Raw genomic sequence first — 17924 nt, forward strand, 5'->3', positions numbered from 1 at the left:
ACCGACTGATACTAGATAAAGGTATAGTAGTGTGGCCAAGTAATAATTAAGTAGAACAAAAGTAAATGAGGTAACACTGTACTTAACAATACAGATAAAGTCTCAAGCAAAAATAAATGCAGACATGAAATAACAAATACCATACGATTTCCCATGTACAAACCTCAGAAATAAAGCAAATCTGTGGAGTTAGAAGTGTGCGTGGTGTGGCTCCAGAAATTAGAATCCACGCATGACAGTGATCTTGATTGTCAATTAGACAGGATTTAAACGTGCCTAGGAAACAAACCTCTAAATGTATCTATGAGGATGTTTTATATAAGCCATCCAATCACAGCAGTCCAGTGCTTAGTGTTCCCAAGTTTTGGATAGGGAAACAAAGTCAGGCAGGTAAATAATATTCAGGTAAAGTGACAATCTCAGACAGGCGACACTGTAGAGTGACTGTCAGTTTTCCACCAAGATCTGACTGTCTGCTGACTTCATTCTGCTCCCTAACATCAGCATCCTGAAGCAAAGCATGAGATTTATGTTTCAGCTTTTATGTGACTTTTATGTATATCACACATACAGGAAGTATCCTGGAGTGCTTTCCTTTATGGAAGTCAGAGGTCTTACCAATTATCATTGCTGACTTCTGTACCCAAGTGTCTAGCACATTACTGGTACATGAGACAACCAACAAATACTTGAAGAAAAACATGAATGAGTGAATGAATGAATGAATGAATGAATGAATGAATGAATAACAAGTTGTAACATTCTATGTCAACTAAAAAGTTACTTTTTCCACACAGAAGTTCTCCCATTCTGAATTTTTATTTAGTCGTAAAAAAATAAATACAATATAAGCCTTCCTTCGGATGCATACTGCACTGGATACCAAACCAAAACATGCATTTAAATCACTTATATCTAACTTTTTATGACACCACTGGGAATGGTGTTCTTTTTACATTTGCAGTTAAAGGGTAGAACAGATGGTAGAAGTTTAGTTTCAAGAGATAGGACCATTAAAATAACTTATGCTGTTGAATGATTGTTTGCTCTAAAGGTTCCATTCATTACGTCTGAGTTTGTAAGCTTCAGAATGCTTGGGGAGGAAAATGGACAGTGTAGAGATATTTTCCTGCAGTAGGACTAAGGACCCACAAACTTTATCCCTTCACAACAAAAGGAAGCCCTCATTGGAGGCTTCATCAAATAGGATGTTTGATGGAGGATCTGTCCTGGGATAGTGTCGCCAGAAAAGACCTTGGATGAGGGAAGAGGATGCAGGAGAATGAGATTTGAGTTCTAGTAAACTCCCTTTTCCTCTTTTCTGTCTTTGGTGAGAGTTGCAATTAGAGAATTTAGTGATGACAAAAATAAATGTAGAAACAGTAAAAGAGGAAAAAAGAAAATATCAAAACCATAGACTGTCTATATAGCAGTATTTGCCTACATGTATAACTCAGTTTCCTTGTCTAAAATATGCTCAGTCTAAGAACATGTGATCTGTTGTAAATTAGAGGCTCTGGCTACAGAGCGGATGTGACAACGTCCACTGGCAGGAAACAGCATACTCATTGAATAAGTTAAACAGAAGATTAGTAGAAGATGGAGTCAACAAGGACTTGTCCAGAGTCCTGAGCCAGTGACAGGAAAGGGGAGCTCATCTTGTCCCAAACTAGCAAAGGGATTTGGGGATTATATTCATAAGCAAATGTTGACCTTCAAAACTGTTATTTGTCCTCAATCTACTTTTTAAAAAATCATTGAGTGTATCCTGGGTATAAATTTGACTAGAAAATTGAAGTTTTTGAAACACAGGCAACTTTGTGATACAGTATGAAAAATTCAAGAGACACAGTACTAGAATGTGTAAAACCTGTAACATGAAAAATAAAAGTTTTTGGGCAAGATATTAATGTATATGCCTTAAGTCTTAAGTGACAAAAAAGGCAATATAACTTGAGGAAAGAAAAAATGTATTTGAACCAAGTCAGCAAAGTGTACAAAGTCTTCCAGGTAAAAATCAGTATAGGTTCCACAAAGAGAGACATCAAAGTAGGGGACTGTCCATTAAAAATTTCAGCAGATACATCTCTTGGGCATGTACCCAAAAGATGCCCCAACATACAACAAAGAGACATGCTCCACTATGTTCATAGCAGCCTTATTTATAACAGCCAGAAGCTGGAAAGAACCCAGATGCCCTTCAACAGAGGAATGGATACAGAAAATGTGGTACGTCTACACAATGGAATACTACTCAGCTATCAAAAACAATGACTTTATGAAATTCATAGGCAAATGGATGAAACTGGAAAATATCATCCTGAGTAAGGTAACCCAATCACAGAAAAACACACATGGTATGCACTCACTGATAAGTGGATATTAGCCCAAATGCTTGAATTATCCTAAATGCACAGAACACATGAAACTCAAGAAGGATGACCAAAATGTGAATGCTTCATTCCTTCTTTAAAAGGGGAACAAGAATACCCTTGGCAGGGAATAGGGAGGCAAAGTTTAGAACAGAGGCAGAAGGAACACCCATTCACAGCCTGCCCCACATGTGGCCCATACATACACGGCCACCAAACTAGATAAGATGGATGAAGCAAAGAAGTGCAGGCCAACAGGAACTGGATGTAGAATCTCTCCTGAGAGACACAGCCAGAATACAGCAAATACAGAGGCGAATGCCAGCAGCAAACCACTGAACTGAGAATAGGACCCCCGTTGAAGGATTCAGAGAAAGGACTGAAAGAGCTTGAAGGGGCTCGAGACCCCATATGAACAACAATGCCAACCAACCAGAGCTTCCAGGGACTAAGCCACTACCCAAAGACTATACATGGACTGACCCTGGGCTCCAACCTCATAGGTAGCAATGAATAGCCTAGTTAGGGCACCAGTGGAAGGGGAAGTCCTTGGTCCTGCCAAGACTGAACCCCCAGTGAACATGATTGTTGGAGGGATGGCGTTAATGGGGGGAGGATGGGGAGGGGAACACCCATATAGAATGGGAGGGGGAGGGGTTAGGGGGATGTTGGCCTGGAAACCAGGAAAGGGAATAACAATCGAAATGCAAATAAGAAATATCCAATTTAATAAAGATGGAGGGAAAAAATTTAGCAGAAGATGAAAATAGAGCATAGTGACTAATGCTCAGTGAAGGGAGAAGATCACAGGGAGTGTGTACATGTTAGGCGACAGACCTAGAGAGATAGCTAGCTCAGTGGTTAGGAACACTTGCTGCTATTTCAGAGGACCCAGGTTTGGTTCCTATCACCCACCTTAGGCATCTCACCACTGTGACTAAATATGAAACAGAGTTGACACCTTCTATCCATACAGTTAATTAAGTACAACACACACACACACACACACACACACACACACAAACACACAAACACACACACACACTTTTTTTTATGTAAAGAAGGTAATCATGAGCTATGGGTCCTAAGATACGTAAAGAACAATAACCCTTCACAGATGTCCACCACAGCATCTCTGGAACCTGGGAACAGCATGTAAATGAATTAAAAATACTGAGATGGGAGATGATTTGGAGTGTATGTGTGGGCCCAGCACCATGATATGGGTTCTAATTTGAAAGGGAGAAAAGGAATTAAGCTTGAACAAAGACTTAAAGATTCTACAATTATGTCTTTGAGAGGAGGAATATGATCAAAATACATCATATGACATTCTAAAAGCATCAGTTGAAGTTTTGAAAGGAGAAAGGATAGGTGTCAAGAAAGGCTGGTAGACTCAAGATACTGGAACAGGTAAGGGTCAGTCTCACCTCTGACATCCAGAAGAAATGCCATCCTGTGAATGCCTTGACTTCAGCCCAAAGAATGCCACACTGAACTGGGTTCTAGAACTGTCGCAGAACATAATCATGTAATTCTGAGCTACTAGATTCGAAGTAATCTGTCACTGCAGCAACAGGAGAGTATTAGAGTTGGATATAAATGTACATAAAGGTCTAGAAGTATTTCTACCGAGTCAACAGTAGTAGCTTCTGGATAGAAGAAGAATCTTTGGATTGTGATACATATAAAAAAAAGTCTAGTTTAATCACAATCTTTAACTGCATAATTAAGAGAATGAAATAGATCTCTAACTGCCAGCATAATCTGGAAAAAAATCAAAAACAGAAATTTTCTTTAGTATATAGGGATGTATGTAAAGGCTAAGAAAGAAAAAGACTCAGTCATGGACCTCACTGACATGACCCCAATCACCTCAGCAGTGTGAAGACTTCTGAAGGCAGTGTCTAATGTGGTCTTTGGCCTGTAAACAAATGTATTCACACATTCATTGTATGAATAATCAGAAGTCAAATATCTGCTAAAACCTTTTGAATAGAGAAGAAAATAGCTTTAACACAAAACCATGAGTATTATTAAAATATTTATGCCCTCCCTAAAATAGAAGAGGACTAGACAAGGGGACTGTATGGAACAGACAAGAAGAAAACGTGTCTATTACAACCGTGTTAACAGCTGCCACAGTATAGAAACTATGGTAAAGAAAACTGTGTTTCATTGGGTTTAGTTTACTATATACATATTGAAGGTCTAGAGAGACAAAAAAAAAAAAAAAACATAGAAAGGGTGACCAGGTCCTAGGTAGATGATGACAAGAAAGGACAGATCTGGTGAACCCAAAGGAGAGTTTTCCATGATGGCAGCAGTTTGAACAAAGTTGAATGCTGAAAGGAAGCAGACAAAAGAAGCTGGAAGGAAAATAGTAAGTCCAGGCATGGTGAAAGATATCTGTAATCACAAGCACTTGGAAGGGGCTTAGGCAGGGGGACCACTGATTATAGAAGACTATTACATCACAAGACCCTTTGATAAAAAAATAAAATAAAACACCAAACTGGGGAAAGAAAATCGGATAGAACAATAGCATGAGGTGATGGAGTGTAGACACGGTCTGGTGCAGAGGGGCCATGCTTGCAATCCAACATGGGGACTCTCTTCAGTACACCTACATGCAAAACTGCAGAGATGTGTTGCCATGGAGGAGGTGAGAAGGAAGCAGACATCAGTTTACTTGGTTATCCCCAGTTGTTCTTAGCAAGACAGGGAGACAGATCCATGAACCAAATAAGATGATGATAATTCGGCAGCAATTTAAGACAGTAAGGGATGTGAGATTTCACCTCACACCAGTGAGAATGGCTAAGATCAAAAACACAGGTGACAGCAAATGCTGGCGAGGATGTGGAGAAAGAGGAACACTCCTCCATTGTTGGTGGGATTGCAGACTGGTACAACCATTCTGGAAATCAGTCTGGAGGTTCCTCAGAAAATTGGACATTGAACTGCCTGAGGATCCAGCTATACCTCTCTTGGGCATATACCCAAAAGAGGCCCCAACATATAAAAAAGACACATGCTCCACTATGTTCACAGCAGCCTTATTTATAATAGCCAGAAGCTGGAAAGAACTCAGATGCCCTTCAACAGAGGAATGGATACAGAAAATGTGGTACATCTACACAATGGAATATTACTCAGCTATCAAAAACAATGACTTTATGAAATTCATAGGCAAATGGTTGGAACTGGAAAATATCATCCTGAGTGAGCTAACCCAATCACAGAAAGACATACATGGTATGCACTCATTGATAAGTGGCTATTAGCCCAAATGCTTGAATTACCCTAGATGCCTAGAACAAATGAAACTCAAGACGGATGATCAAAATGTGAATGCTTCACTCCTTCTTTAAAAGGGGACAAGAATACCCTTGGCAGGGAATAGAGAGGAAAAGATTAAAACAGACACAGAAGGAACACCCATTCAGAGCCTGCCCCACATGTGGCCCATACATATACAGCCATCCAATTAGACAAGATGGATGAAGCAAAGAAGGGCAGGCTGACAGGAACCGGATGTAGATCGCTCCTGAGAGACACAGCCAGAATATCGCAAATACAGAGGCGAATACCAGCAGCAAACCACTGAATTGAGAATAGGACCCCTGTTGAAGGAATCAGAGAAAGAACTGGAAGAGCTTGAATGGGCTCGAGACCCCTTATGAACAACAATGCCAAGCAACCAGAGCTTCCAGGGACTAAGCCACTACCTAAAGACTATACATGGACTGACCCTGGACTCTGACCTCATAGGAAGCAATGAATATCCTAGTAAGAGCACCAGTGGAAGGGGAAGCCCTTGGTCCTGCTAAGACTGAACCCCCAGTGAACTAGATTGTTGGGGGGAGGGCGGCAATGGGGGGAGGATGGGGAGGGGAACACCCATAAAGAAGGGGAGGGGGAGGGATTGGGGGATGTTTGCCCGGAAACCGGGAAAGGGAATAACACTCGAAATGTAAATAAGAAATATTCAAGTTAATAAAAAAATAAATAAATAAAAAAGAAATATAAATAAGAAATACCCAAGTTAATAAAGATAAAAAAAAAGACAGTAAGGGATGGAGACACTGCAGAGAAGTGTACAGAGATGATCAGAAAGTACTCGGACAATGAAGACCTGAGTGAGATTAAAACAAAACAAAACAAAACATGACTCCCACAACCAAAAGACACATGGATGGTGACATTCTTTATATCTAGCTGACAGAAAGCATTCAGTAAGCAAAGCTTGTCACGTGGCTATGGGAATGGCGATTTAATATTTCTCACTCGAAGAATGACATAAGGCCTGTCCCAGTCCTGTAGAACCTGCCCTTCCTAATCTCTACATTCTATAATATCGTAATTTGAATATCCTGTCTCCCACCATCACATTTTGAGCTCTATAAAACTGTTACCATGTCTTTATTTGCCACTGGGTCCTCAGAACTTCATGCATGCCTGGAACTCAGTCAATAGATATTGACTGAGAAATATTGAAAATCGAACGTCCAACTCCTGAGTTTTTTCTCATTAGACTCTCATATCTATAACACAAAGAAGGTTAAACTATGGCATGTGTGTATTTCAGGAGGGGATTTATTCATGACAAGTTAATGAGCATCCACTAACCATCATTAAACAGGTACCATTTATCTGTATGCCTTGAAAGGACTTGAGTTTGATGAAGGATGTGCCAGCTTTCGCAACTGCAACACCACATGTGTTCTTAATTAGCTCACCGGTAGTGTGGCTAGAATGTCCAAGCCGCTATACGTGAGAGTTAAGGCAGAAGAACTGTTTCCTCTGGGATTTTAAAAGCACGGTGTAGCTAGCATATAGTCCAGGTTATCTCTGAGCAAGGATTTAGTGTCTAATCTGCAGATCACATCCACTACACTTTCATCCCCTGTGTTTCAATACCCATCTCCAGAACATTTGAGTTGATGCTTCAAATTCTCCTTTTAGCCTCTGTTTAGCATGTTCATCCTTTCTTTTAGCTTTTTGGAGAGGTGAGATATGCATATAATTATTTATTTAAAAAGCTTTTTAACTCATTCAATTACCTCTCTTATGTCCAGAACAATTTCGGTTGACTGTGATTCTCGTAATCTTCTGACCTACTTGCAGGCCAAATGATATTTGAATGGAGAACAGAGAGAGTTAATCATCCCTCCTTTCAAGTCAATACTTTTAATTGCAAATGTCTTGTGGTTTATGGGTTCTTGCTTCTTGGCTGCTAGGAACAGATACTAATCCCATTCCCCAGGAACTTTTAGACATCTCATTCTTCTGGCTCGCTTTAATCCCTGGTCTTGACAAGTTTTCTCCGAGCCATGCATTCTGACAGAGACCAGCATCAATACACAGCTATAGTTACATTGCATGGAACAACATGATGTCACGGACCACAACTGCAACCGTGGTTCCACAGCTGATAATGGAGCATTGAAAAGTTCCTATGGCCTAATAACACTGCAGCCACCATAATAAAATAATGGTTGTCACAATCCTGATATAAACAAACTTACTACTTAGCCAATCCATGGGAAGCCCTAGCATATACCATTTTGCATGGTACATAAGCTTTAAAAGAATAACAAATGACTGTTGCTGGTCTATGTATTTACTATATTTTACTTTTATCATTATTGTGGTACAACTTCCTTAAAAAGTCAAATTTTGCTGTAAAACACTGCATCGAATTATGCCACTATGAGACACAGACATCCCATGTGTAAACCACACGACATGATTGCATCGAAAGGTCCTATTTAGTGATTGACCTGTGCTGTCTAGGTTTTACAGCACTCGTGCAGGAGTAGGATCGCCTTCCAATGATTTCTCAAAAGTGCACGCTACCCTTCGTTAAGTCTCAGACTGTTCTCAGTGCAACACTTTACACTTTCATTAGCTGCTTTGACTCCAGCTTTGTCTCCTCAGCTCTTAGGATCTACTGGGCTCTGCCTGGCTTTGGATTTCCGAAACACCCGGTGTGCCTGGAAACACAAACATAATCTCTTACTAGCTCTGATGGACTTTGTGTTCCTGACACCCAGTATCCAGTCCCTCTGCCATATCTTACTCTCTTGTTTTGCTGAAATATACCTTCTAAAAGCATTGTAAGAACAGATATGTAGGAGAGAAAACTTAAGTCCCTTGGAAAGTGGCTTCAGTCAATGCTCAAGTTTGACAGCAAGATGGCTCGTTCAAGACTGATATCTTGCCAATCATTCGTTCCTCAGAATCTTCTGGCATCAAATGTGTCTAGTGGGGCTCTTTATTTCTTTGTAGATACTCAGGGTACATCTCATTTTCAAGAACAGCCTAAAAGTTCTATAGGTCAATTTGAATCACCGTAGTGGAGATAAGAAAAAGGACTCAAGCCACAGAGAAATGTCTCTCTGGAGAAATTCCTTGGGTGACTTCTTTGTGGCTTCCATTCTCTCATTTCACCTCTTCTATTATAATGTTCACCCTTGTTTAAATTTTTGTCTTAGAATTTCTTTACATTGTCACCCATCTTTCTAATTAAATTGTATTTCAGTCATTAATTTTTTATATAAATTCTTTATGTCTGTGGGTGTTCTATCTGCATTTGTGTCTGTGAACCAATGCCCAAGTGCTTTTGGAGGCCAGAAGAGGGCATTAGTACCATAGAATTTGAGTTATAGACTGTTTTGAGCCACCACGTGGGGGCTGGGAATTGAGCCCTGGGCCCTCTAGAAGAGCAGTTAGTGCTCTTAACCACTGAACCATCTCTCCAACCCCACTAATTATTTTTTCTTTGTACTCCTTTGTTAGATTCTTCCTCTTCTTTTTATTGGTTCATGTTGACTTATATCCCTAACAAGATTGCCAGTAACATTTTAAAATCTCTTGCCTCCTCTTCTGTCTTGTTCCTTCCAGGTTTTTTTCTTATGATCCTTTTTTTTCCCAAGCTGGTCTATGTTTCAGGGTTTTTTTTTCAAGTATCAAGTGATCCTTCATGTCTGATCTTGCAACAGAGTGGAAGCCCTCCTCATGAGTGAAATCTGGATGCCTCACTGGAGGAGTCTTTAGACACCACAGGTTTTTCATTGTGAAAACTTCTACATAGTCCAGTGTCTGTATCTATAGTCGCTCCCTGAGCAATTCCTTTTCTAGAAAGATAAATATTCCAATTTCCTGTACATGTTGGCCAAAAGAAGACAAAATAGCCATGAAATCTAGGGCTGGAGAGATGGCTCAGCCAGTAGGCAAGGGCTATCTTCTAGCACTGAGAAACATGCCAGGCTTGTTTTTTTTGGACTTTCAAACAAAATTAATTAATTAATTTATTTATTTATTTATAATTCACTTTACATCCTGCTTGTTGCCCCCTCCTGTTCACCTCATCCCCCATACCCTTCTCCTCTGAGACAGTGGAAGCCGACCCAGCTTCCCTCCCACCTTGGCACATCAAGTCTCTGTGGGGCTAGATTTATTCTCTCCCACTGAGGTCAGATAAAGCAGTCCATCTAGAAAAACATTGCACAGAGAGGCAATAGTTTGGGGGATATCCCCTGCTCCAGTTTTTCAGGACCTACATGCTTACATACAGGACTCTACAAGGCTGTTCTCGAAGAGGCTCCGCTGACTCAGAGGGATGCTGAGACCTATAGCCAAACAGTGGGTAAAACTAGGGGAAGAGTTGCGGGAAGGATCAAGTGCTGAAGGGATAGAAACTTCACAGGAAGACCAACATGGTCAACTAACCTGGAGAGTCTGAACCACCAACATGGCTGAACATACATGGGCTGAACCTAGTCCCCCACACATATGTAGTAAATGTGCGGCTCGGTTTCCAACAAATCTTATGTTTTGGGTGGGACCACCATCTCATCCTCTGGCAGTTTGGATCGTTGCAAAGCACAGCCCATGTCTGGAGTCTGGTCGAGCGTCTCAGGCTTGCTCCCCTCAGCGTTCTCTGACTCTACCCCTTGATCTTGTGACTCACTCAGTCCTCCAAGTCACTTTGATTTCTGTTGTGTGTTTCTATTTCATCTGTAACCTCTTTTTTCTCTCATATACCTTTCCTTTCCCATTTTCCTTTTCTCCTTCTCCTCCTCTTCCTCCTCTTCTTTCTTTGTCACTTGAGCAGAGGCAAAGATGATAGAAATAGATTTAAGAATTCCACACTATATCTTTATAAAAAAATGCACTACACACATTTTCTCATATGGTGTTTACCACAATTCAGAGATAGTTGATAATGTGCCCATCTTACAGATAGGGAAAGTGATATTCAAAGATGCTAAGTGTGATCCCTAAGATCGTTTGGTCATTAAGTAGCAGAACCAAAGATTAGTGGCTAACTTAAAAGTTGTGGAGACATTCAAACTAATTTAATTGCTCTGGTTTATTATTAGCTCTCTCATGTGGCTGTACCTGGTTTACCAAACATTTGCTATGGTCCACAAACATTTAACTTGAAGCTTGAACTCTAGTGTTCTGCATTCCTGGGACACACGACTTCTTGGGCACACTCCACAAGGCCCTTCAGTCTTTCTGCTGAGTTCTTTCATCTGGTCCTTCACCTTGGTTGGCTTCACATGCTGCTCATTGGGTGAAGACATTTTCCTGGGTAGCAAACAGAAGTGGCTTGCAGAGTATTTGCTGGTCAGGGAAAGAGACTCCAGACAGTAAGATAACAGTTGGGCTAATAGAAAAGAATCTAGTTGAGCCTGGCTTTCACTGGAAGAAATGGTGTTTAAGCTAACACCAGCAAAGCATGCTTGTCCTTTCTTTCAATGTGTATTTAATGAGCACTCATCATGAACCAACAGCAACAACAAAATCCACACTGATGCAGGAATTCCCAAGCTCTATGCACCATTTCAGTTGCTTAATGAACAATAATTCATTTCATTCACCCAGACCCATAAAGCATACTGTCTTTGCCCAGTTTCTCAAAGAATAAAAAGAAGGTGCAGTAAGAGGAAACTAGTTACATAGAAGAGGGGACAGAGGCATAATACTGCTGTGTATTATACAATATATGAAATAGACTCTGTAGGGGGAAATTGACGTATAGTACAGGGCACCTAATCTCCCCAGCACTGGTACCCCATAGGTGAGGTTAGACTGAATCCACTGGAAGGAGGAGTGCACATCTACCCCATAGCTGCCTTGCTTCTGAAAAGACAAGAGGCAGAGTACCAAGATGCTCTATGTTTCTCTTTGAATTTCAGTTCAGCAGAGCGGGTGATGAAAGAGGCCGGACAATGTTTTAAGAACAGGTATGTGGATATTGAAAGGGAGATAGGGGGCCAAGGTTGCATAATCCACACGTATGTAATATACAATTTGGGAAGACTAGTGATATTGCCTAAAGGAGCCTTGGAATTCATGATGCCCATGGATAAATACTGTATACATGTTCAGTGGGGAAGTCATATGACTGAGTGACAGACCATGACTTACTGTGGTGGAGAGAGGGAGTATGGAACAGGGTTCCTGGGTAGAGTGTGAGCAGGATATTTTGCAAGGCCGGCTTTAGCATCTCAACAGGCTTGGTTTTCAAGTCGATGAAGTCTTGTAGGAACGCTTCGAGTTGCTAGTAGAACATTGGATGTGGAAGGAACATTAAAGGAAGCTTATGATCGGGGCATTAAAGGAAGACCAATGTCTATGGCTTCGAGTAGCAGGTTGGGAGTAGAGAAGGGAAGATGCACTTAGGTTAGAGACATTTTTAAAGACCGGATGGGTAAGAAATTTGAAGAAAAAGAAGGGACAGTGACTGGTGCTTAAGTTTTGGTTGGGCTCACTGAAACTGTGAGGCTACATTTGATTGAGTGCTGGAGAAGGAGGGGAAGAAGATCCTGGGCTCCAACTCACACAGAGCCACTGCACAGCTGGGACTTAGGAAAGCTGTGGCAGAAGCCAATGGAGCCAGCTCAGCCCCACACTTCGTGCACAGCGAGACCCCTAAACTGAAGCCACTGTGAACTCTGAAAGGCTAGAAACGGGTGAAGTTTAAATGAACAGGTACTCCAGGCTCTTCCGGTCACAGAGCAATCATCCATCCTGAAGTATGACCATTTTCTTCATTTTTTAATGTCGTTTCCAGACTGCCTTATATTTCAGTTCAGAGATGCCATTTTATCCAGCTGGATTCTTTTTAGTTCAACCCAATTTTAACCCCAGTGTTCAAGTTATTTTTCCCATTATACCCATAAATGGAAGCAAATCGTGCCATCATATATAAATGCAGCTGTTTTCCTCTCTTCTCGTTTCTCATTTTAGATGAAACTCTTCTCCCTTCTCTCTTTTTTTTTTCATTAACAACCCCTTCCCTCCAGCCCCCATCCCTGCAGAGAGCTTCACCATTAGCTATTTGTGTTCCTGGTCTCCCATGATCCTTCCTGCTTCTTCAGGGAGCCCCTGCAGAGATGTTTTCTTATATAATCAAATTATAGGTCAAATTCATCAAAGGAACGGCACACGGGTACGTTTCTTACACACATCTAAATTAATGAAGTAAGTAATACATTCCTTTTTAAGTGGAACACTGGTAAACAATGCTGTTCTTTGAGAGATGGGAATGAAGTGAGAAATGTAGCTGACAAGGATACCTAAGTTCCTCATTAAACTGTAAACTTGTACAAAATAGATCGACATCCCCACCATTTGTGATTGCCATGTATGGGCATATTTTATCATAAAAACTTATATTTTATTGAATGATATTATCCATTACATTAGACATTACTTTTTTAATTACCCATTTGTCTACAACGTGAGTTGTAAATGTTTCTTTACCAGTGTGTTCTGTGCTTGCCTGGAACACGTGAAGTTCTAGATTACCACAACAAAAAAATATCGTGTGCTTCTGGGGTTGCTTAGCAACTTCCTTTGCACTTTCTCTGTGTACAAAGGGCACAGAGGTAAGTAAACTATTGCTAACACTGCCAAACTCTGGGTAAACACTGATTAGAGCTCAGGATTTTACCAGGAAAGCCCCTTCATTTCTCCAGACCATGTACTACAAATAAAACCCACTCGATTATGTGTTAGTTTTTGTCCATCAAAAATAAAAATTTGCCTTGAGAAAATGACTTGCTCTCAAGTAGAGTTTAATGCTTTTCCTAATGTTGATATGTAGTCTTCTTTACTAGTGATGATTTTAATCAGTATTTCATAAAGTTTGCCTATGATGTGTGCATGATGGTCAAACCATGTGGCTTACATTTCAGGATCCAACCTTTAAAGGGTTAATAACTTCCTGCAGGCATGACTTGAAAATCGAACTGTATGATGACAACTCTGAGGTGTTTATCTAGAACGGCAGATATTTTTGGATAAATCCAATATGCCCTGGCTTAGGATTGTAGTGTGTCATTCTAAAGTCTGTGTATGGAGATCACCCGTGGGTGCTTTGAAGTTGCAGGAAGGAAGTTGTGAGCAGAAACTTTTCTGTGGCACTGCAGGCCTTGTGGTGAATATGTGGGAAATGCTCACTGAAATATAAGGCCAGGACACTTTGCAATAAGGATTGTTGTGCTTTGCTATGCATTGATAATTTCTAAGTTGTGAAAATTTTCTCTGCAAGTAAAGAAAATAGCTAATTTCTGACCTAAAGTATTGCCGTGAGACTTTCCCTTGCAAAATTCTAGTTTCTTCTCCTCGTGCCCTGATGGAATGGAATGGACAGTAAGTCAACCCAACTGATCACTTGCCATAAGGAACCCATGAGCTCTTCCAGTAACTTCTCCTTCAGATATGGTCCCTGAGCCCTGCATACCAAAGGCTGTCGAACAGCTCAAAGGCAGCAGAGTAAGCTGCCTGCACACCATAGTCAGCCCTTCTCCTGGGTCTCAAGTCAGGAAGACTTATGCCAGATTAACAAGAAGCAAAAATGTCATATCACCCATTCAACTCTCACATTTCTAAAGTCTGTGTGATTAAGACATTAAGCCCTACTATATCAAAGTATGTGTGAGTACAGTTAACTTTGCATGACAAAAACACTTTTGATGGAAAGATGGCTCAATGGTTAAGAGCCACCAGTTGCTCTTCCAATGCAATCCATTTGATTCCCAGCACCTACGTGGTGGCTCGCAACTGTCTGTAACTGTAGTCCTAGAAGATCAGACGCTCTCTTCCAGCTTCCACAGTCACTGTAACAGACTGCGTGCAGACATCTGTGCATGCAAAATACCCAAGCACTGAAAACAAAAATAAAGTTTTAAGATGTTTTTAAGTATTCATTTAGTACATCCAGAAACAGGCATCCTTCAGGTTTGTGAGCCCTGGCAGTGACTGAGACACTGATGGAGATATGGGGAGTAAATATTTGAGTCAATCAGGAAGGCAAGGTGACTCAGACAGATGATGTAGAAAGGCCTCTCTGGGGAGGTAGCTTTTATGCTACAGACTGAAAATGAGTCAGACATTTTAAAGCTCAGGGTGCAACATTATAGGACAAAGGACTTTGGGAGCAAATCCTTCACATAAACAGATTCAATGAGAGGGCCAAAGAATGAAGAAGATATTTCATTATAAGAAATGTTAGCACCATTGAGCCAACCTAACTATTCCCTTGTGCGGATGTCAAGACTGAGGCAAGGGAAAGTTGGAAACATTTTACAATCACACCTGGCTTCACCACCATGATTAAAGATGGCCTCCATAAACATAATTTAGCCAGTTTACATACACCATGGCATCTTTCATAAGTTCCCATGTGTCCAACATGAAACTTCCGTAGATGTTTAAAATCTGTGCAATTAATTCAATATAGGGGTTCAGTAAATGATTTATTTATAAGGTTAAAGGTTACTAGAAAGAGAAAAAAACACTCAAATACACATTAAACCTTTTCCTTTGGAGAAATAACGAGGGAGTCAAGGATCTTAACATCATAAAAACAAGTCTCAAAAACAAAAAGTTCAAATTCCATTTTTTTAAAAAGTCCCAAATGACTGGTAGAAAAAAAGGAATGGTAGCTAATATATGATGGGTGTAGAATGAATGGTTGATTGAACTTTATCAAAATCAGGTTTGATTTCAAGAGAGGCTGCATATTTATATAATGAAAAATAAGTGGAAGGCTACTCCAATGCCCAGAACAATCAGGATGACCAGCTGGTGTGGTCCATTAACAAAAAGTACAAGAATCACTGGCAGCTGGAGAGAAGCCAGCTGAGGAGTCAGCTGTGGCATGACCTTGTTGTTTCTGGTAGGTGATGCTGGGAATAGCATAGCATGACAGGGACTGTCTGTACTAGGCGAGGATGGAGGCATCTCAGTAGTCCATGGCAGCTCTTTTTTTTTTTTTTTATTAACTTGAGTATTGCTTATATACATTTCGAGTGTTATTCCCTTTCCCGGTTTCTGGGCAAACATTCCCCTCCCCACTCCCCTTCCTTATGGGTGTTCCCCTCCCAACCCTCCCCCCATTGCCACCCTCCCCCCAACAGTCTAGTTCACTGGGGGTTCAGTCTTAGCAGGACCCAGGGCTTCCCCTTCCACTGGTGCTCTTACTAGGATATTCATTGCTACCTATGAGGTCAGAGTCCAGGGTCAGTCCATGTATAGTCTTTAGGTAGTGGCTTAGTCCCTGGAAGCTCTGGTTGCTTGGCATTGTTGTACTTTTGGGGTCTCGAGCCCCTTCAAGCTCTTCCAGTTCTTTCTCTGATTACTTCAACGGGGGTCCTATTCTCAGTTCAGTGGTTTTCTGCTGGCATTCGCCTCTGTATTTGCTGTATTCTGGCTATGTCTCTCAGGAGCGATCTACATCCGGCTCCTGTCGGTCTGCACTTCTTTGCTTCATCCATCTTGTCTAATTGGGTGGCTGTATATGTATGGGCCACATGTGGGGCAGGCTCTGAATGGGTGTTCCTTCAGTCTCTGTTTTAATCTTTGCCTCTCCCTTCCCTGCCAAGGATATTCTATTTCCTCATTTAAAGAAGGAGTGAAGCATTCACATTTTGATCATCCGTCTTGAGTTTCGTTTGTTCTAGGGATCTAGGGTAATTCAAGCATTTGGGCTAATAGCCACTTATCAATGAGTGCATACCATGTATATCTTTCTGTGATTGGGTTAGCTCACTCTGGATGATATTTTCCAGTTCCAACCATTTGCCTACGAATTTCATAAACTCGTTGTTTTTGATAGCTGAGTAATATTCCATTGTGTAGATGTACCACATTTTCTGTATCCATTCCTCTGTTGAAGGGCATCTGGGTTCTTTCCAGCTTCTGGCAATTATAAATAAGGCTGCGATGAACATAGTGGAGCACGTGTCTCTTTTATATGTTGAGGCATCTTTCGGGTATATGCCCAAGAGAGGTATAGCTGGATCCTCAGGCAGTTCAATGTCCAATTTTCTGAGGAACCTCGAGACTGATTTCCAGAATGGTTGTACCAGTCTGCAATCCCACCAACAATGGAGGAGTGTTCCTCTTTCTCCACATCCTCCCCAGCATTTGCTGTCTCCTGAGTTTTTGATCTTAGCCATTCTCACTGGTGTGAGGTGAAATCTCAGGGTTGTTTTGATTTGCATTTCCCTTATGACTAAAGATGTTGAACATTTCTTTAGGTGTTTCTCAGCCATTCGGCATTCCTCAGCTGTGAATTCTTTGTTTAGCTCTGAACCCCATTTTTAATAGGGTTATTTGTCTCCCTGCAGTCTAACTTCTTGAGTTCTTTGTATATTTTGGATATAAGCCCTCTATCTGTTGTAGGATTGGTAAAGATCTTTTCCCAATCTGTTGGTTGCCGTTTTGTCCTAACCACAGTGTCCTCTGCCTTACAGAAGCTTTGCAGTTTTATGAGATCCTATTTGTCGATTCTTGATCTTAGAGCATAAGCCATTGGTGTTTTGTTCAGGAAATTTTTTCCAGTGCCCATGTGTTCCAGATGCTTCCCTAGTTTTTCTTCTATTAGTTTGAGTGTGTCTGGTTTGATGTGGAGGTCCTTGATCCACTTGGACTTAAGCTTTGTACAGGGTGATAAGCATGGATCGATCTGCATTCTTCTACATGTTGCCCTCCAGTTGAACCAGCACCATTTGCTGAAAATGCTATCTTTTTTCCATTTGATGGTTTTAGCTCCTTTGTCAAAAATCAAGTGACCATAGGTGTGTGGGTTCATTTCTGGGTCTTCAATTCTATTCCATTGGTCTATCTGTCTGTCTCTGTACCAATACCATGCAGTTTTTATCACTATTGCTCTGTAATACTGCTTGAGTTCAGGGATAGTGATTCCCCCTGAAGTCCTTTTATTGTTGAGGATAGCTTTAGCTATCCTGGGTTTTTTGTTATTCCAGATGAATTTGCAAATTGTTCTGTCTAACTCTTTGAAGAATTGGATTGGTATTTTGATGGGGATTGCATTGAATCTGTAGATTGCTTTTGGTAAAATGGCCATTTTTACTATATTAATCCTGCCAATCCATGAGCATGGGAGATCTTTCCATCTTCTGAGGTCTTCTTCAATTTCTTTCCTCAGTGTCTTGAAGTTCTTATTGTACAGATCTTTTACTTGCTTGGTTAAAGTCACACCGAGGTACTTTATATTATTTGGGT

General features: G+C 40.9%; 1 protein-coding gene across 11 annotated transcripts in view; it reads right to left on the reverse strand.

Moving 5' to 3' along the window:
* The window catches only part of Rac1l (Rac family small GTPase 1 like), a 102303-nt gene extending 87454 nt beyond the window's left edge, over positions 1–14849 (reverse strand). For 2 of the 11 annotated variants that reach the window (XM_063273776.1, XM_063273775.1), the window contains exon 1: positions 3803–4133. In XM_063273776.1, coding sequence (XP_063129846.1) covers positions 3803–3903 — 101 coding nt within the window. In that variant the 5' untranslated portion in view covers positions 3904–4133. Of the gene's footprint in view, positions 1–3802; positions 4145–14442 lie in introns of those variants that run through there. The other 9 variants (XR_010057538.1, XR_005493293.2, XR_010057536.1 and 6 more) reach the window with 9 other exon arrangements.
* Between the last annotated feature and the right edge of the window lie 3075 nt (positions 14850–17924).

Source organism: Rattus norvegicus, chromosome 14 (assembly GCF_036323735.1).
Source record: "Rattus norvegicus strain BN/NHsdMcwi chromosome 14, GRCr8, whole genome shotgun sequence".
Taxonomy (NCBI): domain Eukaryota; kingdom Metazoa; phylum Chordata; class Mammalia; order Rodentia; family Muridae; genus Rattus; species Rattus norvegicus.